Below are 13,521 nucleotides of genomic sequence, written 5' to 3'. Positions count from 1 at the left end.
CTGCACTAGAGTCCAGATCCAGGTACAAATTTTAAAATCCTTGTTGTATTTGTATGAGTGTGTCTGATTCTTCAGGTTTTTTTTCCTTGTTTTTAAACGTCTTGAAATTTGACCTTTCAGACTGAGTCCATTTAGAGCATCTCTTTTTACCTGACAGTCTGATTCGTTTGAATCATAATAGGGTCAGCTACTGTAAGTTCACTTCAGTCCCCGTTGACTCAGACTGTTGTTTCCTGCAAGGAGTACTATTTGGAATGCAGATCTCTTTTCTTTACATTCTGCATTTAGGCACAGCTGCAAACACAGCTACTGTACACAGGTAGATTACAGGCAGATCAGCGGACGTTTATGAAGTCTTAATGCTAAAATGATAGGTCTAAAAATGTCAGATCTGTGGGGAATGTTTTGCAAGTCGAGGGTGTAACTGGAGCATCGGAGAAACTGCAGCTGCTTCCCGAGTGCATTGCTGTGTAAACATGTTAACACAACCTGTATTTGATAAGATGGTAAATCACAAGGCTCATATCTGGTAGGAGCGTTTTGTATGTGATTGTGCGGTGTTCCAGAACTTTATCAGCGCATTAATTTTCAGATTTGCATTCACCTCCCCTGGCAGTGCTGCCAAGCGCTGACAAACCATGAACTTCTTATGCTGGGGTTTCCTTCTTTCTATCTGCCTCTCCCCCGGTTGGTCTCTTGCCACTCTGGCAGATGACGGGATGTGCAGAAATTTAGACTTCGGAACCCGCACTCTTTCCTTTGCTGGAAGTGTTGCTCTATTCATGTGTAGAATCATCTTCTCATCAAAAACAGGGGTCTTCCATAGTCTTCGACGGGAGCCGTTGGGGGGCACCTTGGGACCTACAGCCTTTTTGCACCGTCATCTGCTCTTTGTCACAAGAGAGTGAGCATGTGCTTCCTGCCCACCGGCGACTTTGCACTTGGACCATCAGCTTTCTGAGTCGCTATGTACTCGTTAATGTTTCTCTCACATTTTACACTCTGTAAAATGCATACCCTTGAGATTATACCCAGGGGTTGTGGAGAATATGTGGCACGTACAGAAGTGATCATTTCTTTTATAGTGCTTGTGGTTCCTAGATCACTCCCCGTCTTGCAACAAGTGGGAGACGAAGAGAAGCTTTTAAATGTGGGACTGTAGGCATTTGTGTCTTTTTTAAAACGTATTGCATTTATTAAGAAATTACAAGTAGAGGGGCATTCTAATTGTCTTGACCAGTCAAGATGCTTGTCTGAGTGAAGGTTGAGCTCTATGAACCTGACATCACAGTTTCGAGTCTGGATCATGCCACCACATCATATCAGCTGTAATGTTGCACTGCGAAGAATTCTGTTGGGTAGTCAGCCAGGGCTCTCTTGGCTCCAAGCAATACAATGACCACTGTACAGTAGCTCCTTAGTCACCTGCAGGCTTGCATTGCTGTCGGTGAGGAATGTGCCTCTTTTGCGGTCAGCAGTGAACCTCCCGTATGGAGTTCTGTTGGCTGTGGCACGTTGGAAAATACAGTGACTGAAAGCTGGCTGGATCAGAAAGTCTGTCCAGGCTTCCTCTTTCTCCCTCATGTGCAGTGAGGTTCATAGCTATAACCAGAAAGATAAAACAACAGAACCGGTGATTCAAAATCCAGATAGCAAATTCACAGCTGGCTAATCATATATAGTTCAGGTGGGTAGCTGCGTCAGCATGCGTAGGCTGCAAAGGAACAAGTAATAGGTTTATTCCATGCTGAAAAAAAAGAAGAAAGAGAACACAACGTTTCGGCCGTGGAGCCTTCTTCAGGTGTCCACACCTGAAGAAGGCTCCACGGCCGAAACGTTGTGTTCTCTTTCTTCTTTTTTTTCAGCATGGAATAAACCTATTACTTAATCATATATAGTACATACTGTATAAAACCTGTTCACTCCTGCTTAATCTTTCTTGGTGCAGATTGATACAAAAGCATGCAATATCTAACCACACACACACTAATACAGTCAACACTACAAGGGACCTTTACCCTTTCTGAGAGAGTGACAGAGAAGGAGAGTGAATCAATTGTATGATGAAGCCAGGATATTTTTTAAGGGGGAGGGATTGGAAGTCTGCAGTATTGTAGCAGCTTTGAGGTTACTCAATGAAGAGTTTCGGTGACAGCCAAAAATCTGAAGAGCACAGTCTTGAGTCTTGTAATAATCTATTTAGAAGAGATTTTCTCTGACTTTGAACAATGAGTAGTAGATTGTGCTGAAACATTGCGCAGAGCGAAGCATCTGTAATGAACCCTCATCATATGTTTTGCCCTCTGTATTGGTGTATGCAAGACTGAGCAGGATTAAGACTCTGGAGGTTTATAGAAAGCAGCAGGCTTAGCTACTGCACTTGACTTTTCCAGACCTTCCAGACAGCTGCTGAGATCCTTGACTGCAATTCTTGGCACTCTTTTCGTTTCAAAACTTTGAATATCAGTGCCCCCTTGCTTTTATGATCCGGCTTGTTTGCAGTACTTTTGCAATCATTTTGATGTTTATTTTGATGTGCAGTATGCTGTTTTACTTAATGAGCATTTGTCATAGTTTCCATAGTTTCTATGGTTTTGTTCAGTTCATTCAGTGGAGCCGAGCCTGTTTTCTTTCTGTATTGACCAAAAAATGCAATGGAGTAAAAAAAAACTAATTTTGCTTGATATTGTTTGAGTGCAGCAGATTCTACTATGTAAAAAATAACGCAATGCTGGCTTTGTCACCATTGCAAAACAAATGTGAGACAGAAAGATTAGGAGGCCTTAAGCCATCAAATGGTACTGTACATGGGATCTTCTGGCAAACAGGGATGGTCTGATTCTTTAGGACCACTAAACATTTAAAAGATTACAGTCACTGTAAGAAATATGCAGAGCTAAGGATTATTTATCATGTGAGAAATCTTGATCAAAACACTTTTGTTGACATTGCTAGCACATTACCTCCAGTACAGCCACGATGTACAGTAATATCACACTTCAGAAGTTATTTTATAATACTCCAAGTATTCTTCAGGGATTCTGCTTAAAGGAAAAAGCTCTGGCAAGAGAGAATATGGGCTTTGATTTTTTCTTTTGTCATTGCTGGCATTTTTTGGGGTGAGAGAAAGGAAGCGATCCAGGGTAATCTTGCAGTTTATCAGTCTGAGGTTCTGAAAGCAGCAGGGAGTTCTGGAAAACCTGAAGAATCCTTTGTGTTAGAGCTAAACCTTTTTAAATCTGCACCCTACTTTCTGGCAAAGCAAGTTAAATGTCTCTGAATAAAAATCACCTCAGGCTTGTGTAGTGGTGAACACCTACTACGTAACTATAGTTTTAACCACATTTTGAAATAAATGTCTCTACAAGATTTTAATGAAAACATTGAAGCACAATATGTAATGTATTGATTACATGAAGGTCAGTCGCAAAGGAAGTTTAAGGTATAATATGGACCTGACAACATGGGTAGATTGATGAAAATGGATAAAATTAATCAACTAAGTGGCCAGCTTTGAGACTATTTGTTGCCATTTACTTTATGAAACTAAAGAAAAAAAACTGCTGTTACAACACAAGACCACCAGAAGGTAGTATGAACTTGTTTACAGGCTTCTTTAGACTTAGCAAAAGACCTGAAAACTGTAAAATCACATCTGCTGAGCACTTTTGACATTTTTATTACATTGAATTGAACTTAAATGATAGGAGACATTTACTGTATGCTTGTTCAATTCTGTTCTGTTTTTTTTATTGTTCGATTTGTTTCATATGCTTTACTCTATACCATGTGTTCTACAATACTTTGAGTTGACTAGTTCTGCTGTAAAATGCGGCTTAACAGACCATGTCTTTTGCACTCTTAACTATTGTGTAGATCTGTTTAGACCCGCATACAGTGTGTACTGTATGGTAGATCTCATTTGAATATGTTAAAACAATGTTTAGTACATGTATTAATAAAATAAGAGAGATATGAACTTTATTTTCCCATTTGGGAAACACTAAAGTCTGGCAATTTTTAATTGTCTAAAGTAATTGTGCTGCTGCAAAATAGCGTTCCAGCTGTAACTGTAGAAAACTGTTTTCAAAGTAAAATTTCAAATTGATCAAATTTGTACTGTTAACCTAGACAATGATATTTTGTGTCTTAACAGTGCAATAATTTTTTTTTACCTTTCATATCAAATATGCTGGCACAGTCCATTCTGGTTGTGTTGTAATATGAATTCCCACCCCATGACATTGACCAGGGAATCAGTCGCCATCAGCTCAGTAACCGAAGCACTTGCTCTATACTGTAGTTCTTGGTAATTGTCAGCTTGTGTTCAGAAAACCATCTTCAAAAAGAGATGATCAGCACGCACAGTGCTTTCGTTCAAGGTTGCTGACCCACCACTTAAGAAGACAATGAGCATTTGGCTGGCCAATCCTTCAAGTCTGCAGTATTCAGCCACCAGGTCCAGACTTGTTCTGTGCTGGTGTGTGTCTGCACTGTAGATATGGCACTAAAGCTGTATCAGCAATAACAGCAGCACGCCGTGCGCGTGTTATTCTAAATAGAAAAACCATCCTATTGTTTGTAAAACATGCTGGCTTTCAATATAACACTGCATAGATATTTTATAAATGATTGCTTAAAATGCCACAACACATAAAGCCCTCTAGAGCTGCTGTATGTTTAGGCATCTTCACTTCTTTCTCAATGTGTTTGGATGAGAACAATGATTTTGGAAGTAATCGAATGTTTTATTGCGTCTCTGCTGAATTACTGTATAAATACTCTTACTTTATCAGATACTATGATGCTGTGTCATTTTTTTTGTTTAACTGAAATTTCTAAAATGAGGAATTTCATACCTGATGAACTGACATTTTTGTTTTATGTTGGGAATTTTGTACAAACCCATAATCAATAAACTGACAAGTAAGCCTATGAAAGTGTCCGTTGCAAATTGTGCAGTCTTATAATCTGTGAACCAGCTATGGCTGTGACTTCACTCAGCTCCAAGCAAGTATAGTGAAAGCACTCAGGCATTTTTACAATTGTACATCTTAAATTCTTGTTTTTGTGTTTCCACAGCAAAATATATTGGCTGTTATACTGATGATACACAAAAGAGAGCACTCAGGGGAGCTTCTTTTTTTGACTACAGGAAAATGACGGTTTTTCGTTGCCAGGACAACTGTGCTGAAAGGTAGGCCTCTGAAGACTTAATTTAAAGTGTTTACTATTTACTGTTATTTTTTCACAATTACCTTAAAATACTGCTACTGCTTGAAGTTAGCTGGCTTGTTTGGGAAACGAGTGACTTCAGAAACTACCCTAAAGAGATTTAACATTTTCTGTCACAAAAGCAGAAAAACTGACACACGCAGCCATTTCTGTTTGTCAGGATCATGCCAGTAAAAATGAAAACGTCAGAAGTAAAAGTAACATTTCTCATTTTGAAATGTAAAGTGTTACCATCACTAGTTATCAGGTTTCTTGGTTTTCACAGTAGTACAAAGGCACAAGTTCCTCAGTTGACTAGTTACATAATTATTCGAGGCTGCATTTAAAACCGTGATTTTAGTTTTCTGTAACAATGACAAAGGCATTTGTTAAGTGGCCTCCTGCAGTAATTCGGAGACTGTGACCGTACCTCATTATAGAACAGCACGTGGAACATGAATTGCCTGCTTTATGTTTGTGTAGCTAGTAAACCTATTCTCAGACATTGAACACATTTCTGATTTTCCCTCTCGCTCCATTGCTTATACTGCTGCGTCTACACAAGGATAACCATGAAAGACTACTAAAACTAAAAGAAAAGATCCACAACGTTCTTGTTATTTCTTCTTTCTCAGACTGCAGCATCCTGGAGCTTTCTCCAGCCAAATAAGCCATATATGTAAGCAAACCCCCTCTCCTACTTTCAGACTATCCATGTAGTATTTTTGTTCCTGTGCAGGATGTTTTATACTTTGTAGAGGCAAAATAATATCAGTGAAATCAATTGACAATGTACAATTGAGAATTTTGCTCTCTACATTTTTTAACACGTATACCTTCATTTTTCCAAAGCATTTTCTAGGCGTATCTCAGCTTTCTAAGCTTACACTCACGTCCGGATTGTGAAAAAAAAAACAAAACAAATTCAACCATATTATGTGATTCTCGAGTTTTTAAATTTGAGATAATCAATTGTTTTCTCGTTATATGCTTCTCCATCCCCAAATTGGAACTGCCAATTGTCTTTTAGGGCATCTGCTGGCAATGTACCTCCTGTCAGTGTGATGAGGATGATGCATTTCTCTGACTCACCTCCACTTCACCATGTTCTGAGAACCACAGTGCCAGCAGAAGAGTTAGCATCCACTGAAGGAGTGATGCAGCTCTCATTGAAAGCACTGCAAACTGCAGGCACCCGGCGAGTCACAGGGCTCATTAGTGGGCAAAGTCCAGGATGACCTGGCCAACTCAAGCCTCTCCATCCTACCAATTCTGCCCTACAGATCAGGGCTCCAGTTACAGTCACCTATTGACATACAGCAGTCAAGGCCTGAACTGCCAATGTCTGGAAAGCAGAGCTTCAAACTGTGCACACGAGCCATATGGGAGCCCTTAAACCTTTTTAAAGCCCGATTTTATTACAAAGTAGTAAAAGTATAATACCTTTGGGCACTCACTTGTTCCCTCTTCTGTAACACTTACATATTAGCTTTGTTGTATCCTCTCTGAAATGCAAAATTCAAAAGCAGCCCGTGGGTATGTCTGGGTGATTCTTTTTTAACATCAGGCAACACCATGGGGGGTGGTGGTGTCATGGTGCTTAGCACTGCTATCTCACATTTCTTGGATGCTGGATTTGATTCTGGATTGCGATGCCTTCTCCATGGATTTTGCATCCCTGAGTTTGTTCTGGTTTTCTGCAGGCGCTGTGAGTTTTCCTCAAACCTTCCAAAGAACTGCAGGCTAGCGATTTCCCTAAATTGTCCTTGTCTCTTTGAATGTGTCCTTAAATGGACTCACTGTGGCATCGAGGCTGTAGTCTTGCCTTGCTTCCTAAACGTCTGGGACAGGCTATGGGTGAAACTGACCAGGAAAAGGCTGCCTTCTGGTCCTGGATGGCTTACCACCAGAGGAAGCAAAAACAAATTTTAGAAAGCTCCAATAAAATGAATCGTGAGGGTGGTAACGTTTGTCAGTTTGGGTAATGCCGACATCGGAATTATGATGTTCCAAGGCAGAGCGTTTTTTAAACAGATAGGCTGCTTTTTCCAAAACAAGTTCTGTTATCTGGGGGAATGGAAGTGAGGAGCAATACAGGTGTCTCAGCATTTCAGCACACAGTTTGAGAGATGGTGCGCAACCTCTGTTGCTAGAATCTCAAGGATAAGACCGGGGCCGCAAAAAGAAACACGATGTACTTGTACAGTATGTGTGCAGAATATGAAATTGCCACAGGCATGTGGTAGCCGCCATCACCAGATTGTTTTTCATCCGCTGTTGTTGTCTCCCCTTCATGCCCCGTAACAGAGGCTACATGTACGCTGGGTTGGAGTTTGGGGCCGAGTGTTACTGTGGGCACAAGATCCAGGCGCCCAACACCAGCGAAAGTGATTGTAACATGGAGTGTAAGGGCGAGAAGACCAACACCTGTGGAGGGGCGAACCGTCTCTCCATCTACAGGCTGGAGCTGAGCCAGGAGTCAGCCCGGCGGTGTGAGTACATTTTCGCACTTGTTGGCTAATGTTGACAAGATCAGCTTCTAAAGTAAAAAAAAATAAATAATGTCGCTTTTTTGTACCTAAGTTAAGGTGCTATTTTTTTGTTAAAATACATCCATCTTTCTATGTAACAATTAAATCCTTAAAATTCTCGTTTTTGAAAAACCTTTTCTTAAGGTAAAATGAAATTTTAATTAATTTACATTTGAAACCTTCTGATTTGTTCCTAAGGTGTAGGAAATGACCAAGTCTGACATATTTTTACCCAAACAGACCCCTACTGTAAATCATCAAAGCAAGAACACTGGTACTTGGTTATGATTAAGTAACCTGTTTACTCTAGTTTGGAAGTTAACAAGTTAAATTGACAAGAAAAATTTTAAGGACATGCACAGAGCAGCTGTGTCGTGGGAGGTCATCCTACAAGAACGGTGTATTCTCTTCCGCTATGACGGTCTCTCCTTTGTTATATGAAAATCTAACTGCTAAAAATAAGTACTGTATGAAAACGCAGGCCCTTTTGTTAGAAAGAAAATTAAAAATATGGTGTCTAGAAATCAAAGATAGAAAAACATTTATTCTTATGGTTTTACTCCAATTTAGACACTTTAGGTTAGCTTAAATTATGCCCAAAATAATATAAACATCTTATCTACAGTATATACAATATGTTTCTATAACATACAGTGTCTCTCTGTATGCAGGACTATTATAAAGAGAAAAATCCTTAAAATGTTGTCAGCTGGCCTTAAAGTTTTGCTTCGCCAGTAAACTAAGTAATATCTGTGTTGAGGTGAACAACGCAACCTTTGTAAGGTGCGTTAACTTGTGAAGCAAATTAAATATAAATTATTGAGCTGCTGTTTACAATGGCTGGTTCAGATACAAAACCCTAATGGGAGTTCAACTGAAACCCAAGGCACCTAGCTAGCTGGAAAACTGAAAGTGAGAAAAAGAAAATGAAAATAAAAGCTAAGAAAGCAAGGTTAGTAATTCTCAATTTGCAACTTCGATTATAGATCTGCTTCCATATTGGAACTCAAGAAGGGACATTTTGCCCTTTTTGCCTGCGAGGGTCTTATCACAAAAGAATGCATTTTTAAAATGAAATTGCATGTCTAAACACAAATGTCTTTTCGGTGTAAAATGGAGCTTCTGTCTGTAAAGCTTCCAAACTGACAACACGCTGTGATGGAGGCTGAAGATGTTACACTCTTGCTCCTGAATCATGAGGTTACAGTTGCACATTGTGCCCACAAGGCTGAGCTCAGGCCCTCTCCATCTGTCTCAGCTGTTGGAGACTACATTTGTGAGCAGAGCAGCCCACAGGATGCGTTATACCGCATAATGACCCATTTATGCATGTTTGAAATGGGGTTTTATATTAAAAGTACACAGACGTGTACAGTATAAGCATCACTGTACCTAGCTGTGGACTATGTTTTCTAAGTTGGATTGTCACTCCCAAAGTGAATATGGTGGGTGCAAGCAATATGCCCTTGTCTGAAAACCAGGTCAGCTGAGGGAGATATCACACTTTTGTTTTTTGGGTTGTAGAAACACTAATTACAAACTTTTTAGTTGTGGTACAATTAATAGGTTTTTTGTTTCGTGGTTTTGCCATTTTGTTTTCTGCAACAAGTTCTTTGAAATGTAACCCCCAGCACAGCATCAGTGCAGATTTATTTAGCAGAAAATCCAACCAAAAAGACCATTATTGAAACAAAGGCTCTGTTTTTGTTTTTGTATGTTTAAACCGAACAGGGAAATTAAGACAATTAATTTAGCACTGAAATAATGAGCTCATTTAGTTTCATGGATTGATATTCTGCTTTTGGCTTCTTCTCATTTGGCTTCCAGAGGTCGTTTTTTTCTGTCTAAATGAAATTAGTGACAAAACAAACACAGTCTCTAGTCTTTGCAGAAAAGTGTGCCAATCAATATTTATGGTGCTTTTGACCCATATTTAGAGGGAAATTAATTGCTGGTGTGATTGACTGCTGTGAATCTCAGTCAGCACCAATGACTTTAACGGTTTCAGACATGCAGCTCTACTAATTGTGTTCCCCATTGTCCTTGGTGCCACAACTGTGCAGCCAGCCCATTAACAGCTAATGATGTCTGTGCTTAGGGTCCAATCCCTCATTGTCTCCTGTGAGATAAATTAGATACGATAAACTCCAGGGTCTAGGCTGTGCTCTGATTAAGGAATCTCTTTCTTCTGTCTCCTATCTCCTCCTGAGTTCTAGAGAAGGAGGAATTTTATTTTGTTCTCATAAAATGGTTGACATGCTAGCAATTTTGTTGAAGCCGATAGCCTGGTTTCTTTCAAGAAATGGCTGGATGAGATCCTTGGATCGATTAACTACTAACTAGCAAACAGGATAGATGGGCCAAATAGTCGTCTCTTGTTTGGAACCTTTCTTATGTTCTTATGATACGTGTCCAGAATTCGATCCTAATGAAAGTGTGCTTTGTCCGTCTGTTTCTTCCCTAGCCGTAAAGTAGCAAACCTTGAAATTTAGAGGATAAACTCTAGCTAAAAACATATTTTTACATGTGATGTGAATGACAGCGAGAAATATTGGTATTCCTCATACTATACGTCTTAATCTGTCTGCATATCCCAGGGTGTTTGTTACTGGTGACTGGAGAGTTGCAGTTAATTCCACCAGATTCTTGTAGGATCATTGTTAATTCCTTGTGACATTCCACTAGAGAGTGGCAAACTTGAGTCTTTCGATTCAGTCTTTCATGCCTACCAGGACTGTCATTACTTAATTGTTAAAGGATCGACTGGATTCACGTAGGAATTTGATGAATTAAGTGTTTCAAAGTAACAAGGAAGCACTTAGATTGCTGAACTTTGCCCAAGAACTATAATTACAAACCTGTCTTCTAGCACAATTAATAGTTTTTAGAAAGAGTTTTGAGTCATGAATTTACTGCCAAAATTTAATGATGTGCACTTTAAAAACCTGCAATTAAACAGAATTCAGGACCTTTCACATGACTTTACAAATTACAAGGTGCACGCCTACACCAGACCCTTTGTATTATTTTTTTTCCCCATATGGTATAGAGCTATGCAATATGAGTATCACATAGCAATGTTAGAGAGATATCACCTGGACTTTACAGGACTTCCTAGTATCATCTGCACATTTCTACAAACTATTGTTTCCTGGATAAATCACAGCTGGCATCTGCTTTTGGTAGGCATTAACCACATGTCAAGCCTTTAAACACCTCTGAAACTGACCGGTAACTCTCAAAAAAACTTTAAACTTAAAAAGACTTTGGCAATAGCGCACCAACTGAGAAGCAAGATTCACTTCCTTACCTTTCAGTTCAGTGCATGTACTTATTTCAGCAGCAACTGATTTTGCGAAATGTGTTTTTTGAAATTCCAATGCATAGACCTTCTTCATGAATTTATAAAGCTGGCTAAATGCTTTTATAGGTGGCGTACCCAATATGCAAGGTCTGGATCAAGCAAGCCGCTTATTATAAAAGGAATTAATATGCAGTTTTATCTTGTGGTAGCTGACACTTGATTTGTAATCATGTTCGTTGGTTGGCATAATTAACTTCTGATATATTTAGAATAGATATTTGTAGTTCAAGCAATGTTAGCAGACACAGGTCACAACACACAAGCTGATGATCAGCATGTAAATGACTGAAAATGTGACTGTTCCCAGACTCTAGAGCAGTACTCAAAACACCTCAAAGACTGCAAAGCAGAAGCACATACATTTTATCTAGCAACTGGTGCGCTATGGTCAGGTATCGTCTCATTTAGTGTTACTGGTCATTTAAAAAACATTGTTCAAGGGTTGACCAGTGGCAATTCTCTAAGTGCATGTCTGGTCAATGGTCATTACACCAGGAAGAGAAAAGGGATAGACATGTCTAGCCTTTGCTTTTGCCTGACATTTGTGACCTATGAAAGCTGGTTACATCCTAGGGGAAGAATAGCATTTGCTGACTCACTCAGCTTATAGGCACTGCTTTTCAGTCCAGGCTGTTATTTTTCAGAAAAGTACAAATGCACTTTTCTGACTGAATCAAATAAATGGTTTGTGCGTGTGTGTGAATGAGCTAGACATGCGATAGAATGAATAGACTTAAAAGCATATGCACTCAGGAGAAGGGAGCTATGGTGGCCACATTACAAAGTGAGAAACCCAGGGAGTCACAAGAAGAGCATGCTGGGACAAAGAATTTCATTGTCAAGAGAGCACGCTATCAATGTGAAGGGTTGTGGGGTGAGCGCTACCAAAGGCGGTTTAATTCCAAGTTCCGTCTGATATAAATAGACCATCTAATGGCTGTTTCTGTCACTTCCAAAGGCATCATCGCCAGCCCACTCATGATGACTAATTCCATCCATTTTTCAACCATGCCATCTGTACTTAGACTCTAATTACCATTAGGATGAGTGTGCAATTAGATGAGTATTCTCTTCATTCATATCTTCCTTTTGTAGGGCTGGCTCTTCCCTATTCCTAGTACATCTCCTGCATGAAAGTTCTAAGAGGCTGCCACAGAGTTTTGGCCCATGGCACAAAGATGCCTTTGAAATTCTTATTTATTAACAAAGCTTGGCTCTGTGTGTCTTGTAAATCCAATACGTCTGCTCTTCATTGCAATGAGCAATGAACACTGTGTTCAAGAATTCCACATTTTGTTTTCTGTGTTGTATGTTTGTTCTTCAGATGGAAGTGCAATCTTTAAGGGGTGTTTCAGGAAACCAGAAAACGTCTCCTTCGCCTTACCAGTCCATGCAGTCATACTGAACATGTCGGTGGATAAATGTGTGGATTTCTGTACCGAAAAGGTGAGAAATGCTTTCAGCCTGTTTTTCTTTTCAATTGATATTTAGAATCACCAGTTTTTCTCAGCTTTTAAAACCCAAACCAGAAACACTCTTTTTGTCCCATTCAGACCTTTGAGAACTGCAGAAACACACTCACTCTTGTTAAAGCTGACAGGTGGGTTGGTAGTAAAGTAGAGTGAATGTGCAGACATGGTGACAACAGTGGGCAAAATCTGCACTTCACGTAATCAGGATAAATATGCTCAGACTCATAAGTGCAGTATATGCTGTTTACAGTATGTTTTAGTCTAGTTGTTAAAATAGCAGCTTCTATGTCAATACTGCCCTTGGACTCTATTGATCTTTTTCTTAGACTATACATTTGAGATGCAGTGCACAGAAGCTTTTGAAATGCTGGATATCAGTTTAACAAATCAACCTTTGGGGGTTTAATTCTCATTGAATGGAAGATGTTTGTGCTGATTTTTTTTCAAGAAATATCATTAGCTGCAAATGTCCTTGGAAGTCTTCAGAGATCCACATTTCACTTCAGACCTCTGACCCTCTCAAAATCTGGTTTTGTGCTACATTTCGAAGGAGATACTCAATATATTTGCACCGTTTCTTTTCAAATGATGAATAACTTGTATTTTGTTATTTTCCCGTAATTAAGAAGATATATATCTCAGTTAAACATGGGTTTCTAGAAAACTTTGTAAATAGTACAATCTAGTACATTGTGTCATGCCCTTACTGCAGTATTGCCTTTTTGTTATCTTTTCTATTGCAAGAGGCCTCTCTCTTATCTGGACATCCAGACCTCAGAACCTGTACTCCTGTTGGTTTTCTAGGTATATTTCAATTATGAGCTGCTTAATATGAGCAAAAACTGATTAATTTAACGGTGTAATTTAAATAATTAATCCAGTGGAGTAATTAAGATCTGAGGTGAAATGAAAGCTTGAATCCACCTCAACCTCCAAGAAA

General features: G+C 39.3%; 1 protein-coding gene across 2 annotated transcripts in view; it reads left to right on the top strand.

Moving 5' to 3' along the window:
• The window catches only part of wscd2 (WSC domain sialate O sulfotransferase 2), a 78,256-nt gene that overhangs the window by 42,128 nt on the left and 22,607 nt on the right, over positions 1–13,521 (top strand). For both annotated transcript variants that reach the window (XM_088617933.1, XM_088617934.1), the window contains exons 3-5: positions 5,083–5,197; positions 7,522–7,706; positions 12,434–12,555. In XM_088617933.1, the coding sequence (XP_088474059.1) occupies positions 5,083–5,197; positions 7,522–7,706; positions 12,434–12,555 (422 nt within the window). The remainder of the gene's footprint in view (positions 1–5,082; positions 5,198–7,521; positions 7,707–12,433; positions 12,556–13,521) is intronic.

Source organism: Lepisosteus platostomus, chromosome 24 (assembly GCF_059453375.1).
Source record: "Lepisosteus platostomus isolate fLepPlt1 chromosome 24, fLepPlt1.hap1, whole genome shotgun sequence".
Lineage (NCBI taxonomy): Eukaryota > Metazoa > Chordata > Actinopteri > Semionotiformes > Lepisosteidae > Lepisosteus > Lepisosteus platostomus.
The sequence above is the reverse complement of the archived record's forward strand: the minus strand, read 5'-3'. Positions and strand labels throughout refer to the sequence as shown.